We start from the raw sequence: 18,661 nt of genomic DNA, 5'->3' as shown, positions 1-18,661 counted from the left end.
CACTTACAACCTCTGTGGCCTTGAGAAAGCTACCTAAGTTTCCTGAACTATAATTTTCTTTTCTGTAAATACTGTCTACCTCACCGAGATTTTATGCGGATTAAATTAGACAATGTGTGTATAGAGTCGTGCACGGCAGACACCCAACAATTTACCCTTCACTGCCCTCCGGGTCTGGCTGGGAGGTGACTGCTAGCCTGCTTCTCTGGGCTGTTTGAGAGCCAGGGCATGAAAGTCAAGCTGATCCGCATCTGGATATTTGGGGGTTTTGTTTCATTGGCACTTGTCACACATGCAGTACGTGGGTAGCTGTGCATAACATTTTAAAGTTTTTATTTTAATTCCAGCTAGTTCACATATGGTGCTATGTAAGTTTCAGGTGTACAATTCAGGGATTCAGCACCTCCATACATCACCCGGTGCTCATCACAAATGCCCTCCTCCTTCATCCCCATCGCCAAATTTTTAATGGGGCTTTCAGATTACCCTTTGAGCCCCAAATAAAAAAGAATGAAGAATTCCTTTCTCAAAAAAAAAGTACAATTACTGTTCAAAATAGCACTGCTTAAGGATGGAAGAGGGGCATTAATTAGCCTATGCCTAGAGCTTAGAATGTTATACTTGGCAACTAGTGGTTCCTCGCTTTCAGTCCGCTTGGTATCCTGACAGTGGGCTCAGTCCTGACCAAGACTTTCCCAACCTGTGCATTTATCAAGGTTAAAACAAAGCCTTTGAAAACCTAAGCCCTTCTTCCTTCCCCTAAACATACACATACTGTAACCCAGAATAACGTGCCTGTGATTTTTATAATGGGAGGTTCAATCTTGAGGGTCGGGGGTGATGAGGAAGTTGGAGGAAAACCTAGACAGTAATAGCATTTCAACACAATCCTACTAAACACGAGAAAATTGGATTTTGGTAACATGAACAATGGCTGTTATTTCCAGATGCTTAAAAAGTGGTTTCCAGGACATATGACAGTTTTGACTAAGTTTCTCACAGAAATAGCAACTAAAAGAAAAGAGGAAAGAAACAAAGTAGAGATTAACAGGATAATTTCTTGGGAGAACTAATGTATCAAATAGTATCAGCTTTCTAGTAAATGACTGTTTAAAGGTCAGGTGGTTTTATAATTGATCAAAACAAGGACTGTGGATTTGATATGTTTCATGCATGTCCGGATGTGTCTCTATCTAGACCTCCGTATACCCAGCTGGGTTACTGAAAGAGGATACTGAAAGAATTGACTTTTTAAAGCATGTGTTTTCCACCCTCTGACTTGAAGTAAAATGTGTTACTCATGTGCTTTAACAAATAGTGACTGACTAGCTATAACATCAAGCGTTTGGGGCGGGAATAGTCTTTTACTCAGAGTTACAATTTAATATTCACAAGTGGTCAGGGAAGGACCAGCTACTCCATCTCAGTAAGGAATAATGATACAATCATGCCACTTTAAGGTGTCACTGGATATTCAGATTCTCTGGACAATCACCTAGTCCAAAGCACGAGAGAAAGCAAGAAGCTCCGTAAATAGCAATTTGGCAAATAATTTTGCCTTGAAATCACACTGCAAGCATGGTTTATAATAAACATTCTGGCATAAAAGAGTTACAGAATATTAAAGTACAAAACTGTAAGGCTAATGTCCACTTAATTCTTTTTTGAGGTTCCATTATCATATGTCCTTTTTCAAATTACTCACCCATTAGACACTTTTTGCAAATAAAACACATCTCATGCCTCTGCTACCTACCCTCCTCGTACGCAGTGGCCCATCTAAAATCTGTGTTGCTTTACCAGTATTGTAATTGTGTTCAATTCTGAGCAATGCCAAAGCAATAGAATTCATGGAAAGAGAAATCACTTATAGTTACTACCTTCACAAACCTTTGCTCTAGGTTTTTGTCTTCTCCTGATTTTTCTCACTTCCATTTCAGCATATGCATTCTGTGCATTTACCTTTGCTAACAGTACACTTCGGGAGTTTGCTCTAATATTTGGAGCTGTTCCCTACAGATACGTTCTTTGCACATTCCGTGCATAAAAGATTTGATTGTTCATATTATGTGTTATATTTTTTGGTCTTATTACTCTGGCCTGCACAGGCATTTAGTCGAACCCATGAAGAGAATACAGACAGCTGACTGGATGAAGAAGACATTGTGGAAAAAAAACTCCCATTGTTTAGATTTCTGTCAGAGGATATAAGAATACTTAATTTCTTTTATCTCTAGGGCTTTCATTATCATTTAAATTTCATTTTACATTAATTGATCAGGGATTAGTAAAGCCATTATGCAGAAATTAGAATAAGACAAGCCAGATGGAATGAATAATTCATGAAGTCCAATTACATTTTATTTCTGGTGTACTTTCAAACTTGCGTCTGACTTCTGTGCTATTTTGATGTGACAGTATTCACTGGAAATCAAGAGTGCCATTTTAATTTAGTGTATCCCTCTGGAGTGGAAGCATTTGTATGCAATGGGGGTGTGCTAATACATTCACCCAAAACACCAATTTCAGGGCTGCTGGAAATACTGTGTGATCTAGAAAATGTGGTTCATCTTCTGTGAAGGTTCAGGGATTTCTCCATGGAGCCACACCAGTCCACCTGAGTAGGCAGAGAACCTAAGGGTCGTAGAACCGCAAGATTTTTAACCTCCCAGAAGAGCTACAAATCCCTCCAAAGCATGTTCTCCTTCCCGCCGCGAAGGAACCATTAAAAAGTATGAATCTGGCCCAGAGTCGGCCTGGAAGCCGACTTGCAACTACAGACAAAGGCCACGAGGTGGCAGGCGTTGCCTTCCGTGCGAAAGGTCCGGGGCGGCCCGGGCCTGCCTGGGCTTCCAGAGCATTCGGGCGGGTGTGAGCCCCGCGGGCGGACGGCCGTGGGGTTCCGGCATGGCGCGACTCGGGGAGCGTACCCTAGCGAGGATTCCGAGCTCCGGGGCGGCCGCGTCCACCTGCATATAATGTCTCGTCCGCCTGTGTCTGAAACCGCCTCCCCCGCAGGTCCCGGGCCCCAGCCCCTTAAGAGTTCCCCCTTCCCACCCAGCCCGCCCCCCCCCAGCCGCCCCCCGGTATTTATTTATGCCACTGGACAGTTCTAGTCACATTAAAGCTGCGGTTCACCTTTTCGAGGACTTTCATCTCGGGCAGTTTTATGACACTTTGTGAATGTGCAAAGTTTTTAATTAGGCTCGCTAGACAGCCCGAGGCAGCGGCAGCGCCACCGAGTCTTCACGCTCTCTCTGCTTTACAGCACAACAAGCCGCTCTACTCCTTTGAAGACAATGCAGACTATGTGTACGATGTCATGTGGTCCCCCGTGCATCCCGCGCTCTTTGCCTGCGTGGACGGGATGGGGCGCCTGGACCTCTGGAACCTCAACAATGACACCGAGGTGAGCGGCGGCGCAGGCGCCCGGGCGGGAGGGCTGGGAGGAGGGCGCCGCTGGCCTCTCTCCGTCTCCCCCTCTCTCTCCGTGCGGCACGGCCTTTTTTGGACTGACCCTCCAATTGCAGCTGGGCTGCCGACCCCCACTCTCGACTGGTCTGAAGGGAATTGGCAGATGCACCGGCCCCCAATCATTTCATCTCCCTTCATCCGCAACCGTGGCAGATCCTGGACGATTAATTGACGACCCTTCTTTGCAAAGAGCAAAATGATGTGTGTTCCTGCCTTTCCCTATGCGAAGGGACACACAGGCATATTTCAGAGCGGTGTTGAAATAACTATTGGCAAGCACTTGGAAAAGTCAGCTTTTGTGGACGCTGACTTGAGACTGAGTTTTTAAAAAGGGTTATTTGTCAGTGTTTGCTATTCGCACACTTTTAAATCCATAAGAGAAAATTCTGTTGACTGTTTATGTTTAGATCGATCTTCCATTTGATTTTTACAAGGTTAATAATCCTTGTCTAAAATATTGAACTTACAGGCAGACTTTCACAGTAGTTTGTAACTCTGAACATGTCCGTTAAACTTAGTGTTTAAAAAAAAAAAGTGGGATTTCAACATGTCACATTTAGAGTACTTCCCAAGTGAGAAGTGGCCCATTTTTTTTCAAAAGGGAATTAACGGTAAGGAGATTTTCGTTTTAAAAATTATGCTATATATATTTATGTTTTAAAAAATCATGCCATGTGCATTTTCCCCTTTTCCCACACCCTTAAAATTACTGAGGTGCTAATTAAGCTACTTGGGGTTTTTTTGTGGTGTCTTTTTTTTTTTTTAACATGAATATTAAATGTCCTTCAATTTACTAAAATAAAATGGTCTCTTCATCACTTCCTGGCTTCTGATTCAGGGCAGCTCTCCATAAATAAGAAGGGACAGGTAAGGGAGTAAGTACAGCAAACTACATGTCAAGTGGAGAACAAGAGAAAGGTCTTTTGAAGTGTTTTGAGCAGGAAGCAGCTCAGCCTTTTTAATTAGGAAGCCTACAGCTGGAGGATATGAGGAGGAGGCTCCCTTAGTATTTTTTGTGGGAGCGGACAGGGAAATATCCCTCAGGTGTTACTATCGAGCCGTTGTATCTCGCAAAATTACATACACCTTTGGCCACTGCCAAATGGTTATCTTTTGAAAATACTTCAATTTAAGTCTGTGTTTTCTTTTGGCTACAAGAACTATGTGACAAAGGCAAGAGTTACATAATGAAGCATCTTTGAAAATGATCAAAAGTCATGAATACATGCGATGCCCATCATTTGGATGTTGGAATGTTCATAACATTGCTTTTCATAGAAAGATGCATTATTATTCGACATTGTGATGGTTTCCCAAAGTCTTTCATCACTGTTGATTAAAAGCATATTGTTTCTACCTGCTGGAATAAACTCATTCACTTAAAGCAACCAAAAAACACACGTTTTCCAGGTTGGCTTAGGAGGCCCCCCTCCCCCCATATCAGAAATCAGATCTAGTAGAAGTGATGTTTAGGTGATACCCCACTATGTTGCAGCGGGGTGAGTGTTCTACATGCTCCTTAATACTTCCTATGTAACTGGTTTTGTTTTGTTTTTAGTCTGCTTTTTAGGTAAAATGAAATCAATGTGTCAACACTGCCAAATGTAATTTTTCCCTTCTCTTTCTCTAGGTATCAAGGCACAACCACATTAAGAGTTTTATAGCTAAACATTTTTTTAAAATCATTACGGGGCATGCAAATTGCTTAGTTTTGTGGTAAACATAATTCTGCTTTCAGAATAACAGTAGATATATCGAATCTGATTCACATCCAGTAATGAACTGAACCCTTTTTTAACCTCTCAGATCATTTTTGCCTTCGATCAAATTGAACAAGATTTTTCAAACACTTGTCAGATTAGGATTTAGATTTGTGTAAAAAAGAAAGAGAAAGAACCTGAATTCCCAGTGTGATTCGTTGCTGTTGTTGAAATGACCGTATCTTTAGACCAAGTTATCCCAGTTGCTCCTATGCAAAGATAGTTCATATTCATCTACCTCAATATTACTGACCTCCACACTATGTAGTAATTTATGCTGTATATATCCTTGTTTTTGCAATTAGAATGATTGAGCCTTAAAAAAATATGAAAATAACTGTGAAACCAAAGTACAGAAGTTAGAGAGACTCAATATATGCATTATTTTCACTAAAGATTCATCAACTTTTGAAAGGTCATTATCGATCAAACTAATAAAATATATTTTATCATTTCCTTTGGCATTTGACAATTTTCTAGCACATATTATAGGTTGTGATAGTCATTTTTTTTTACCATTTATAATATTTGAAAAGGTATTTTTAAATGGTTAAAATATTAATTGTCCCAGTTTGCTATACTACTTCTCAATAAATAAGATTCTTTAAAATGTGTTAGGCATAATTTAAAATGTATCAGAAATCAGTTTGAGTGATTAGCTTTTTAATATACTCATATTAAGAGTCAACATTTTTATTCAATCTTTGAGATTATTCATTGATAAAATCTGATACCGAACAGAGTTAGGTAAAGTATGATCCTGCACAATCTCCCTAAATTATGGTGTTAAAAACTAAGTCTGAAAACTGTGTAGCTGAATCTCTGATTTGTTTTCTGAGTAGCACACTAATAATAAAGCATATTGACAGAATTATGGCCCATCTAAAATCACATTGTTTTGGCCTTTGAAAGGTTTGGTTAAAAATTCAAGCTCCAGCCTGCACAGCAGGTACCTTTATTGTCGAAATTGTGTATTTTTTTAAAAAAGATAAATGAGTTGGGGACTTTTGTTTTACATTTTTGCTCACAGCTGATATACAGTGATTTAAGCCAGTAAAAGAATTTTTATTGATTAAGTTTAAACATAGATTCTTGCATATGATGGAGTTTTTATTGCTATTTTAAAGATAGATATTGGGTCAATAATCTCCCATAAACAGATGGTTTCAGTTCCCTGACTCGCAGAATGCCGGGAGAGCTAAGGCACATCCATGTCAGGTTCCCATCCTGAAACGACCTGTCTAGTAGACCCAGGTCTTCAACAGTGGCGTGAGATGGTCTCTAGGACCCGCTTCTCACTGTATTTTTTTTTTCTTTTTGTTTCAAGATTTACTCTTCCTTTTTTAATGGTCTCTTGTCATTTCCTAGTCAGCATTCTTGTAGAAGGCTCAGAGATCTGATCTTCCCATCAGTTATAAACCTCCAAACCTAAAGACCAGAGTTTACACCACTGTGGATAGAAGAGGGGGAGACCCACAAACATCTTTTCCCAACACGAGGGTTCTTGTAACAAATTCTGCAGGTTCCATTTCAGCACCTCTGGGTCATTTTAATAGTAAGTATGATAGTGATTCCCCACATTGGCAGATTGCAGTGTTGACTGAAGGAGACGGGAGGAGACTTCTTCTACAAACAGGTGTTGCAGTCCCTCAGGACATCACCTTAGGGGCATTTCCAAAGTTAGAGAGTGCTTCACCCACCCTGCTACTGACAGGAAGGGGGAAAACAGGAAGAAAAAAAAAAAGAAGAAAGAGAATTCGAGCTTTTGAAGTTTTGCCACCTGCATTTTTTCTTCTTCTGATCATCCCCTCCCCGATGAGGTTTTCAGGGATCAATACATATTTTTTCCCTGAAGACACATACTAATATGACCTTTATTCCAACATAAACCCCCCCCTTCCTGCCTTTTATAGTATCTTTAATTTTGGTAAATCCTGAAATCTCTCTCTCCATCGATCCATAAATCATGACCCGATCAAGAAGTATCACATTCAGGTGCTGTGTTTGTATGTTGGATGGACACCCTGCATAATCCGGAGAAGTATTTGTCACTCACTGCCCATTGACTGTGGAAAAAGACTCTCCTGCTTTTCTTTTTTTGTTAAAGTGTCTCCTCTCTACCCCTTAATTCAGTGGAGCATATGATTTAAGAACAACGAATCCTTTTACCCCTGCACAAGGGATGTATATTACTTCATGCACGTGAAGGCAGCGGTGACTCACCAGTTAAACGTATCGTTGTGAATTTGTTTATCTAAATTCATATTCAGAGATTCTTTGTTGCTGTTGTAACTCCTTTGACAGGTTCCAACAGCAAGTGTGGCCATTGAGGGGGCTTCTGCCCTAAACCGTGTGCGTTGGGCTCAAGCTGGCAAAGAAGTTGCCGTTGGAGACTCAGAAGGCCGGATTTGGATCTACGACGTTGGAGAGGTACCTGTATTTTTTGGTTTGTGGCTTTGGGTGTTTTTGGTTGTGTGTGTGTGTTTTTGTTTCTTGGGTTTTTCTTTTCTTTCTTTCTTTCTTTTTTTTTTTTACTTGTATGTCTAGTTTAAAGACCTAGTGAAATTATCGACAAGACCTGTGGGCCACAAGAGCCCGCTTGAGTGCGTTTGCAAATTGCCATTGACTTCAGTGCGAGTTTGCTAAGACCTCCTTAGGGCCTAATTTGGTCTTCTGTCTCCACACACAGGACACTTTAGTTAATGATCCAGGCTCTTTCAGAGTGCTGTTGAATTCCCAGCTATCCTGTGAGGAAGCATGGCACTTCCTACCAATTTTATGAGAATGAAATGAGTTTGTCACATTCATTATGCTAGCATTGGAGTGGGAACTTGTTGAACAAACAAAGTCAGGTTTTCATTATGTTCGGTTAAAATGTATACTATTACTCTTCAGTTAAAATGTAGCCAATTAAAGAGGCTGAGGTTGTGCTCCCTTCAGCAGCTCATATACTAAAGTGGCTGAGGAGAATCAGAAATTGGTACCATTTTCATGAAATCTGAAGTTATTATATGGAATATATAGCTCCAGTATATCTTATTACATGATAAATGAAGTATTCCTAAATATCATGGCACATATGAAAGGGGAAAAATCTGTACTTTTCATTTCAGATAAATCTCTTTAAATTTTTATACTATTTTTAATATTACATTACCAATCAATTGTACTTAAACGTATCTGTTTATTTTTACTAAATCGGAAAGTGTTGACAAAAACCTTCATCTGCAATGAGGTTAAAGAATTTTTTCCTTAAAGACAAAATATTGAACTTTCAAGCAAAACAAAACAAGAGCGCTGTGTAAGGCTATTCTGGTGTAATATGAATCTAGAATTTGCATTCCAGGGAGGAAATATACCATATTTGTATGTAGAACACCCTGGACGTAGGCAGTACTCTGTGCCTGCCTGGTGGAGGGACTTAGCTGATCTCACCGAGAAGGGTTCTGTATGGTTTCCTCGGTTGGCATTCTGTAAATTTGGCTGTCCCAGATGGTTTGTTCTACACCGGAACCTTTGATGATACATTATATACTTCTGTATGTTGGAGTCGATTATGTTGAAACAAACTAGGTGGTGTTGTTGTTGTTGTTGCTCTTAATTCAGCCAGAAAGAGAAACTGAAGGACTTTATAGATGGGAGGTTTCTATTTGGGGATGTACAACCCTAAGAAAAATACAGGAAAATCTCTGTTTTCCTGCATGTTATCGAGTTCATTAGACACCCCCTTAACTACTCCTGATGCCACAAACTGAGTCATCCCGACAGCAACAAAGACTCGGTTAATATTCATCCCCAATGGTGAAGATGCAAATGGTCTGGTGACTACTGACGTAGTTTGGAGTCTTTGGAAAGCAGAATACCCTCTGAATCAAAAATATTGCCTATGGTTTTACAGCAATATTTTCTTCAAAGATTATTCTTTATAGTCAATGCATCTTTTTCATTGTCTCCATCAAGATAAACCTAAGCAACAATAAAAACAAATACTCCTCATTAAGTTCATTTACTAAAAAATTAAAAAGCTAGTGAAGAGGAATTTAAAAAAAAAAAAACAAGGTTTCTTTTTTTCTTTCTCTCTTTTGTTTATAACAAGTGTAATTGTGGGAGAGAAATAGATGTTGGAGACATGCTCAGAGATGAAATGGCAGAAAAATAGATGAAATTTAAACTTTTCTCCACCTCCCTTTCTTATTATACATAATGTCCCTTAACTCTCTTAAGATCATATGCAGCATTATCTGTTTTGTCCAAGAGGGATGAAAAGTAGAATACTTTAACAATCTGGTTTATTTCAAGAAAGGCCTTTTGAAAGCCTGTATGTTGATCACAGGTATTATATATATATAAAACACCCTGGATGTAGACAGTACTCTGTGCTCTGTTACATATAGATAACAAATATATATATATATTATACCATATGAGAAAACAGGATATGATGTATATACAGAATTTTCTGTAACAAAGTGATTTTATAGCCTGTGGCAGGATTACTTGAATATGACTCATATTTTAGGAGGATACATGATTTTGCAGAAGTTGCCTTGGCTGATACATGGCTGCTACAACTTCTCTCTAGGTTGCTATCATCATTCCTAAATTGTGAAGTGTTGTTATGCTCATATTTCTACTATTGTAGTGGCAGGTCAGCCTGGTTTTCATTTTTGTATTATTGCTCTTACTTTTCTAAGTGATATGACAGACTATAGAAATGTCTGTAGCTATAGGCCAGTCTTGTCTATTGTCTGGAGTCGAGACAGGCTATAGAAAAATCTCTGTGCCACATAATAGGCCAAACAATTTGTAGGGTTGTTTATCCCTACAAATTCACTACCCGGCCAAAAAAGGATATACTATTTTATTGAGAGTAGGTAATATTATATAATCTTCTAGCCCTTCCCTGAATGGCCGAAAAATCAGGACAGGCTTATACATTTAACAGTTCTTTCTGTATGGTTTCGTCATAAACAAAGCCATCTATAGCTCAGAAAAACTCAGACTTAACAAGATAATTTTGTCTTAACTGTAGTTTTGTTTTGTTTTGTTTTGTTTTTTCCCCTAAGTACTTTTGTAAGGTATTTACAAATTTAGTTCATATTTATTTCTGGGGAAAGGTAAAGGGGAGAGGCTCTTTCCTTTTTGCTCATCTATATAACCTATCCTAAATCTCTCATGGCGAACTCTGTATAGAGTCTCCATGTACATAAAGGGAAGCGGAGCTTAGCTGAAGCCCACTTCTGAGAGATGGTAGCTCACTTCATGGGCAAGTGCCGCCATTATTGTAATAACTGCTGTCTCGTTCACCAGCCTAGGACTGACAGAGCATAGCTGTACTTGGAGGAGAAGGGTGCCCTCTAAACAGTGGCTCCTCAGCCTTCCAAATCACCTGAACTGCAGAAAGCCAGACAGAGTGCCTTCACAGCAAGCTGGCCCCATTTAGAATTTGAGATCAAATCTAAGACTGGTGCATGGCTGACGAGAGGGAAGGGGTTTGAGCAGGAAGTGATTTAAAAAGGAGAAAATATAGAAGAAGAGAAAAAAGATGGCCTTGAGGATCAAATTGCCAGGAAACTATGCTCCTGTTATCTGTATTCAGAATTGGTCCTCTGGTCCCCATTAAAACTGAACCCCTCACCAGGGTCATGCTGGCCTTTGGATGGAAAATCTTGCTTTATGGAACCCTCTAGGAAAGAAGATGAAACAGTTTTAAACAAGCCTAATACCACAATCTGTACAAGAAAGTAAATGGCAGTTTTTAGAGTATACTTTGTTGATCCATTTTCTTTGAGACTGCAGTACACTCAAGAGGTGTCTGTCTGTGGGAAGAGACCTCACATTCATTTGTCCCTGGTTGATTTGAGGATCGAGGAGGGGGCGGCAGGTTCTCTCTCAGCAGGGTCCTATTCCCGGAGCGAGGCTGGCTTCATGCTTCTGTCAGCTGGGCCATCCCACAGGCCCGGGGCATAGAAGATCCCTGAGCTTCCTTTATTGCTTGGCTGTCACTGTCTTGCAACTGGTAAGAACTTTTTCAACAAGGCACCACTGTCTATTTTAATAACTTTTAAGATACACAAACAGAATAAAAATTCTCATTTTGCTCCTTGCGAGACAAGTAGCCAGTCTCGCCACAAGAGTATTGCTCTCAATCCCACTCATGATGCAGATCAGAAATGAGAAATGATGGCCGTGACCTAGACCATTAGGAAAAAGGAGAGATCTTTAGAAATGTGGTCCTATGTAGCACATGCTGTGTGACCTTCTTCTTATCTTTGTCTTGAGACTATCTAAAAATGTTGAAAGTGTGGGGCGCCTAGGTGGCTCCGTTGGTTAAGCACCAGACTCTTGATTTTAGCTCAGGTCATGAACTCAGGGTCATGAGGTCGAGCCCCATGTCTGGCTCCATGCTTAAGATTCTCTCTCTCCCCCTCTCCCTCTGCCCTTCCCCACCTCCCTCTCTAAAAGAAAGGAAGGAAGGGAGGGAGGGGAGGGGAAAAGAAGGAAGTATAGCCAAAAAAAAAGGTTGAATCGGAAGAGCAGTGGCTGTAGATTATAAACACCATGAGGCCCATAGAAATAGAGCTGAAACCATACTGGATATTCTCATTCACCTCCCCACACCCTTGTTTTGATCATATCGTAAGTTTAACCGAAGGTATCGTAGAGTTTTGGGAAAGATCTCTATGATGCCTGCTACAGTTGGAGTGGAGAGGGATAGCCTTTCTCTGTCACTCAGTTGCCACAGCATCATCACAGTGCCCCCATGATCATGCCCTCCTCTATTATGTACATTTATCCGCCATGACTTTTAAGATGATGGCAGAGAGCAGTGGCCTGAATCCAGATTTACTGATGCACTTTATTCTGAACTTCTGAAGGGGTAAACAGAGGGTTGTGTATGAGCTCACTGAAATCACCAGATTGAGTATGTCCATCCCCCACCCCCAACCCCTTTTTTCCTTTTTGTGCACTTAAATGGCAAAGGCATGAGTCATATCTTGGGGCCTATGACTAATGAGGTAAAATATAAAACAGCAGTGTTTCCAGGTAGGCCACATGATGCTTTGTTTATATAGCACACATTTTTGGTTGCTTGATTTCAGCATTGTATCTGGAAAACATACCGTACACATTTATTTTCACAGATAGGGGTCTATTTTCTTTGTGAAGCAGGTGCTTAACTTCCATTAGCATAAATGGAAGTTATGTGAATTCAATGAAAGACAGAGAAGACTCCTTTTATTATTTGGCTATAATTTTTATTCTGTTTGTGTATCTTAAAAGTTATTAAAATAGACAGTGGTTGCACGAACCATTTAAATTTTCTAAGATGTGAAGTTTAAGATGAAGCTAACTCTTGAATAAGTTTTGAGGATCTTGCTCTTCACACTGTGGGATGCAGTCTGTTTGCTGTGGAGCCGTACGATCCTGTTCAATTAACTGAAACATGGATAACAAGTCCGAAGTTAACCAGAAATATAACCCGAAAACGGTGAGTGTATGCTGCTTCAGAATGCACTCGTAGAGAGCGGTTAATCATTGTTGGATTTTTTAAATGATGTGTGAACACACATATTGTAAAGAATTAAAAATAAGAATTACTCACCACCATGGCCTCTTTACTGAATAGCAGCAAGCTTTTCTATATATTTATATGGAGCTGATTTTACTAGCACATGGGCCAGTGAGTATAGAATTATTCACGTGTCCTGATGATTGATAGTCAGCCGATCTACCTGTCTGTCTTGCAGATGTGTTTTATAGAAAGCCCGTTGCTATTGTTAATGCTTCAGCGCTGTCACAGAGATGGGCTGTCATAAATATCCCCTAACAACTATGTTTGCTGCTTATCTGAATTAGTTAGAATGCTGTTTGCAGCTCCAGTTTTGAAAGAAGCAGTTTATCCTCCACCTCCTGTTATTTCTTTTTCCATTAACCTCTTCCAGGGAAGATTTTGTTTTCAGTTGTGATAAATACACATAAGTTTCAAATCCCTGATTATATTTCTACAGTAGTCAAATGATAAAATTCCAAAATCATTTTCAGCATACAGCAGAACTTGGAAAAGAAAATGGCAACTTAAAAATGACTTGGGGAGATGAATAAATCTGAGCGCCCTTAGCTTTATTGGTTTGGTATCCCACTCGCTAATTGCCTAAGAAAGCATGCATTCATCTTGACAGGGTAACCCTCAACTGTGGTGGCATTTCAGATCACGTGGTACATATGACTGCTTGGGGGCTAAGAGAAGAGCAGTCATTTTATTACAGATTTCAATAAATACAGTAAAGTTGACATTTGTTACCATATTAAAAGGGTCTTGAAAAATTCTTGAAAGGAAAAATGCAGGTGAATACAAGAGATCACACGTACCTGCTAAAAAGGTGAAGCATGATTTAAATGTTCACCTGAGTGTATTTTAGAGCTGAAATGAAAAACTAGGATGACAGTTTATTTGGGATCCCAACAGGAAAAACGGCCTATGGTGATACACTTCAGAATGGTGGTCCAGGTGTAATGTACAAGGACTCTTAAATAAAAGTGCCTCCAACAGTTTTCTTAGGCAGCTAGCAGACGGATAGAAGATGAGCCATCTCTCCTGTACTTTAAAGAGCAGTTCAATATAGAGGAATCTGATAAACTGGAAGTGCTGGGAGTTCAAAAGAATTTGAGTGACACAAAATAAATACAACACGTTTTTGGTTTTTAAGTGGATTACACTTAGGCAATAATCGTTTGCCTTGTGGAACTCCTTCATGTTTGCAGTAGGACAGGAACTGCATCCATTTTCCAGGAGAAGTCTGTGCCGTGAATATAAGTCATCCCCCCTCCACGGGGAAGGGGTGTGCAGAACACAAAATGTGAAGTTACACTGAGATTTGGGGGTTAATTCAAATGAGAGTCCCTTAATGAAAAAGAACTGGATGTGAAATCAGTTCACTTAATTGTTGTGCTTTAGGAAGGCCATCAGCCCCCACCGAGGACGAACCCGAAAGCATGGCCAAGCTGTGGCAGCGTCCAGAAGGGAGAGCGGGGGCTGGACTCAGCTTCCCCAAGTCCAGTTAGAATCACCCCAGACATTGGTGTTTAAGTGAGTGTGGCCACAAGCTGCTCGATTCTTGAAGGTCTTTGCAAGTCCTGGCTTTATTCTTCAGTGGATAAACAATATTATTTCCTTTAGCGGATGCCAAACACTTCTTGGAAAAGAAAAGACTTTGGCATAAATTACTCTGTGGTGCTAAACATCCAGATAAAAACTGCAAATCCAAATACATAGTTCTGTCGATAATATCTAGATATTTGATGACATTGAAACAAAGCATTGGGATTTTCAATGGGACTTTTCAGTTTTTACCTGAATTTTTATTGCCATCGCCACACCACTGTGCAGTGGAGTCAAAAAGCACAAAGGCGTATGTGTATGCGCAGATTTGGGGTGCTAATATAATTACCTAAAATAAGCTACTTTGAAGTAATATATTAACCCATTTTCTTGTCATAATAAATTACATGTATTTGAAATAAAATAATTGGGTTAAAATGTATGATTGTAATTTTAGTATTAACTTGATGTCTTCTAGGAAAAGTGCTTAATTTAAAAAAGAAAGAAAAAGCACTATTAATTCCAATTAATGTTCTAATTACTCATCTTATAGTGACTGTAGTAGCAGTGGGTTTCAGTTTGATAATTATATATGTAAAAGATCATAATTAAGCTAATTATTATATAAATAGTGTGCTTATTCAGGTACATTAGTTTATAAAAATGAATTTATAGGATTAATATCTTTTCAAACCACTTTTTTTTCTGGATTGATAATACTTCTGACTTTTATGCATTACGGAGAAGTTGATTCAATGAAAAGAAAACCCTAATATCTAATTTTATAAAAACCAAATTAATGTGTGCATAGTAATTTGCAATATTCAATGAAATTCATATATTCCCATTTTGGTGATAAATGGCCTATGAATATAAAACTTCTGAAACAAGTACCAGTTTGTATAATTAATCATCCTTATGATTCTTCTGTGATTTCAAACTGTCATCTTCAATAGCAGTTTGGATTTTGAAGCAGTCATTAATTATAGTGTTAAAATTTTTTTATGGCTGACAAAATTGTGTTTAGTTTTAGAATTTCAAAACTGCTAAATTTTATCTTGAAAAATTACTGCTTAGAACAGTAGCCTCAAATCACAGCTTAGACCAGCCGAGCATGAAGCTGCTCCAATCATCTGTGAGGCTGGATTAACACTGGCCTGTATGGAAATGGAGAGTTGTTTGTTCCTTACAGGGGTATGTGTGCTACTCTTGGTGTATCTAAAAGATGATATGAAATCAAGTATCTGCTTATGCGTGCTTATGTGTAAATATTTTATGCTATATAGGTTGGACTTGCAAAGTGAGGAAGTGAATGAATCATTCTATCCTAATTTCAAAGAAGTTTTGCATGAATTTCTGAGAATGTCAGCTATCAGAACATCTTCTACATTTTAAAGCATGAATTATTTATCATTTAGGAAATATCAAAGCTTAACCTTGTTGAAGAAATTTTGCACTCTTACTTTTTTAGGATGGCAGATAAAACGTATCAGTGGTCCATTCCCTAAGATCTTTCTCTTCGTGGCCAGACAATAGTTTCACGACATTTAGGTGAAGTATTTTATTTTTATTTATCTTAGCATTAAGGACCCATAGGTAAAAAGTGAACATCTTCTAGTCGCCTAAAAACCAGCCACCCTTTTGATTTAGAAAAAAAATTTTTTTTTTTTTTTTTTAGTTTGGCAGCCCTCCTTAGGTTAATCACATTATTCCGTAAGGTTTTCCTAATGTTTAGAGTGCCACGTCCACAGAAACATTGAAAAAGTAGATACTTAGCGAATGTCTATTTGAACAGGATAACCTGGCCCAGCCCGGTGCCCGGCACAGAAAAGGCACTCTGTCAGTATTTGGGGGAATGAGTGTCTCATATGGGAAAGTTGAAGGTTAAGGGAAAGCTGAATCTTGTGAAGCATTCACAGTGCAGCCTCCAAGTTGGCTACAGATTGATGGACAGGAAAAAAAAATCCATTTAAGTATATTTGCACAGGGAGGGATATATAGAAAATATATTTGGAAAAAGAAGGCTCATCCTTCTTGCCCGCTCCCTATCCCAGTCCCTCACCCCTCCTGTGCTTTTAGAAGTGAGCAATTGGCCACTAGTGTAATGAAAGCCTAACAGTTGATTCAAATAGCTGTCAAACCACTGGAAAAATGCTTTCTTTTCATTGTGCTTTTTTTGGACACTAGAGATATGGTAAATCATGAACTACATTATAAAAATACCTCTTTTATGCCCAAACATTCAGTAGGAGGGAATGACATTTCTTTTATTACCTTGGTAAATGTTTTTAAGGTGTTTAGCAATAAGCTTTCTTTTTGTCAAAACTGCTTAGATGCAGTGGTTGCTAGGAATTTACTAGAAAACCTACAGTTAATAATATCAGGAGGGGAAGGGATATAGGTTTGGTCAGGTAAGACGACAGAGCAGCCTGAGCAGCAAGCAGATGCTTTGTCGTTCCCCTGTCATTTTCTTGATCTGTTATGGAAAAAGAGTGGTAATTGAAGTTTACAAAGTTTATTTTCCATTATTGCCCATCAGCCAATGTTTTTAGCACTTTTTCTAGCTTTTGGGCAGAGGCATAGATCGGCCCAAATAATAGAAAAAAAAAAAATGCTTAAGAGATTTCTCAAGAAAAAAGGATGATGAGATTTTTTTTTTTAAAGATTTTATTTATTTATTTGAGAGAGAATGAGAGAGAGAGAACACATGAGAGGGGATAGGGTCAGAGGACGAAGCAGACTCCCTGCCGAGCAGGGAGCCCAATGCGGGACTCGATCCAGGGACTCCAGGATCATGACCTGAGCCGAAGGCAGTCGCTTAACCAACTGAGCCACCCAGGTGCCCAAGGATGATGAGATTTTAATACAAATGTGAACAAGGTCATCGGTAGGCCTTAGTAAATTAACTCTTTCTTTTTTAGCTGTGGTTCTTTTTTCCCTCTGCAGGTAGAAACTCCAGAATTTTGTTGTGCTTCCTAGAATGCTGAATTTTAACATGAGGAACACTTTTTTAAAGACAGTATTTAAAATAAATTATTTCCTTCGATGGTTGCTGGCTATTGAAATTGATATAGACCTACCTTTTTAGTATTTACTTTTGATTTTATGTCTTACCTTTATTTCTTTCCTTAACTGGGTGGTAATGGATTTTTTTTTTTTAAAGTGGTGTCCTAACGAACATGCTATAAAAGTCAACCACTCAGTTAAAGATACTAGGAAGAGAACTTTGGCAGAGAGATCTCAAGCCTCACGGGTGGATAAGGGGTCCCTTAGATAGGATTTTATGATAAAGTAGGTTCTTTCTTAACCAAAAATAGTCGGATCTCATCAGACTACTATAGTAGTTTGCATGCCGCTAAATTTCACAGAAATTTTATCCTACTGACTGGGAATGGCAGATGCTACAGAATGGGAACTAATGTAGCTTCTACCCTCAGGCCTTCCCTAAAAGTGCTGTAAATGCTAAGTTACCACACAGCGTATCTTTTTGTGGTAGAACACTGCAGTGCACTTACCCTCTCTGTATACTGCACTCTGGCTTGGAATTTTGGTCCGTGGTTTCATCCATTGTTACCAGTGATGCTAGACTCCCCCACGAGTTAAATACAGTGGAGCTTGTATTTATGTGAAGTGAGTAAGCTTGCTTGTCCCAGCGGCTGTTTTCATTGCTTATTACCTCCCACTTTGCTTCCATCTGTGTGTGTGGCAGAGGGAATTGTCCGAAGAAATATCGGCTTCCTCTGAACACAAATGTGTATTTGTATACTAGTAAGTCCACGGTGTCCTGAATTGGGGTGCCATTAATAATTGCACTTTCAAAAAAACTTTTAGGGCTCACAGGGGTTTAGCAGTCGTTCTGTGGAAACCCGCATTCACTTCCATGGTTTCTGTAAATGCATTAACAACGACAACAAACATCAATGCGTATTAAAGTGAAAAGGTAATTTGTAAGATACCTTTTTCATAGAAAAATTTTTAGGTGAATACAGGAGGTAAGTTGTCATGTATGTGTTCAGCATCAATGGGTAACATAATTGTCCCAGACTTCTTTTTTAATGACTCCGTTTAATTAAAAGATTACAAAGATGCTGATGAAACACACATCCATGGAATACTTATCCTGAAACCTGGAGTCCTATCCATTTTAATTTGTTTGCCATGCTTAATGTATCGGAGAAACCAAACTGAAATCACGGAATAGTTTTCTATGTTAATTGTCCAAGATTTTTTTTTTTTAATTAACCTACTTTTATATAAGCAGTGCCTGAGACAGATATTTTTACCATAAAAAATTCAGCTTTGGGCTGGTAGGAGTTACTGCAGC

The 18,661-nt window shown here is 39.1% G+C and overlaps 1 protein-coding gene across 4 annotated transcripts in view; it reads left to right on the top strand.

Moving 5' to 3' along the window:
* The window catches only part of DYNC1I1 (dynein cytoplasmic 1 intermediate chain 1), a 301,647-nt gene that overhangs the window by 276,068 nt on the left and 6,918 nt on the right, over positions 1-18,661 (top strand). For all 4 annotated transcript variants that reach the window (XM_081800510.1, XM_081800508.1, XM_081800509.1 and 1 more), the window contains 2 exons: positions 3,269-3,409; positions 7,539-7,664. In XM_081800510.1, coding sequence (XP_081656636.1) covers positions 3,269-3,409; positions 7,539-7,664 — 267 coding nt within the window. The remainder of the gene's footprint in view (positions 1-3,268; positions 3,410-7,538; positions 7,665-18,661) is intronic.

This window comes from Leptonychotes weddellii, chromosome 12 (genome assembly GCF_054177405.1).
Source record: "Leptonychotes weddellii isolate Sample4059 chromosome 12, ASM5417740v2, whole genome shotgun sequence".
NCBI classification, from domain to species: Eukaryota; Metazoa; Chordata; class Mammalia; order Carnivora; family Phocidae; genus Leptonychotes; species Leptonychotes weddellii.
The sequence above is the reverse complement of the archived record's forward strand: the minus strand, read 5'-3'. Positions and strand labels throughout refer to the sequence as shown.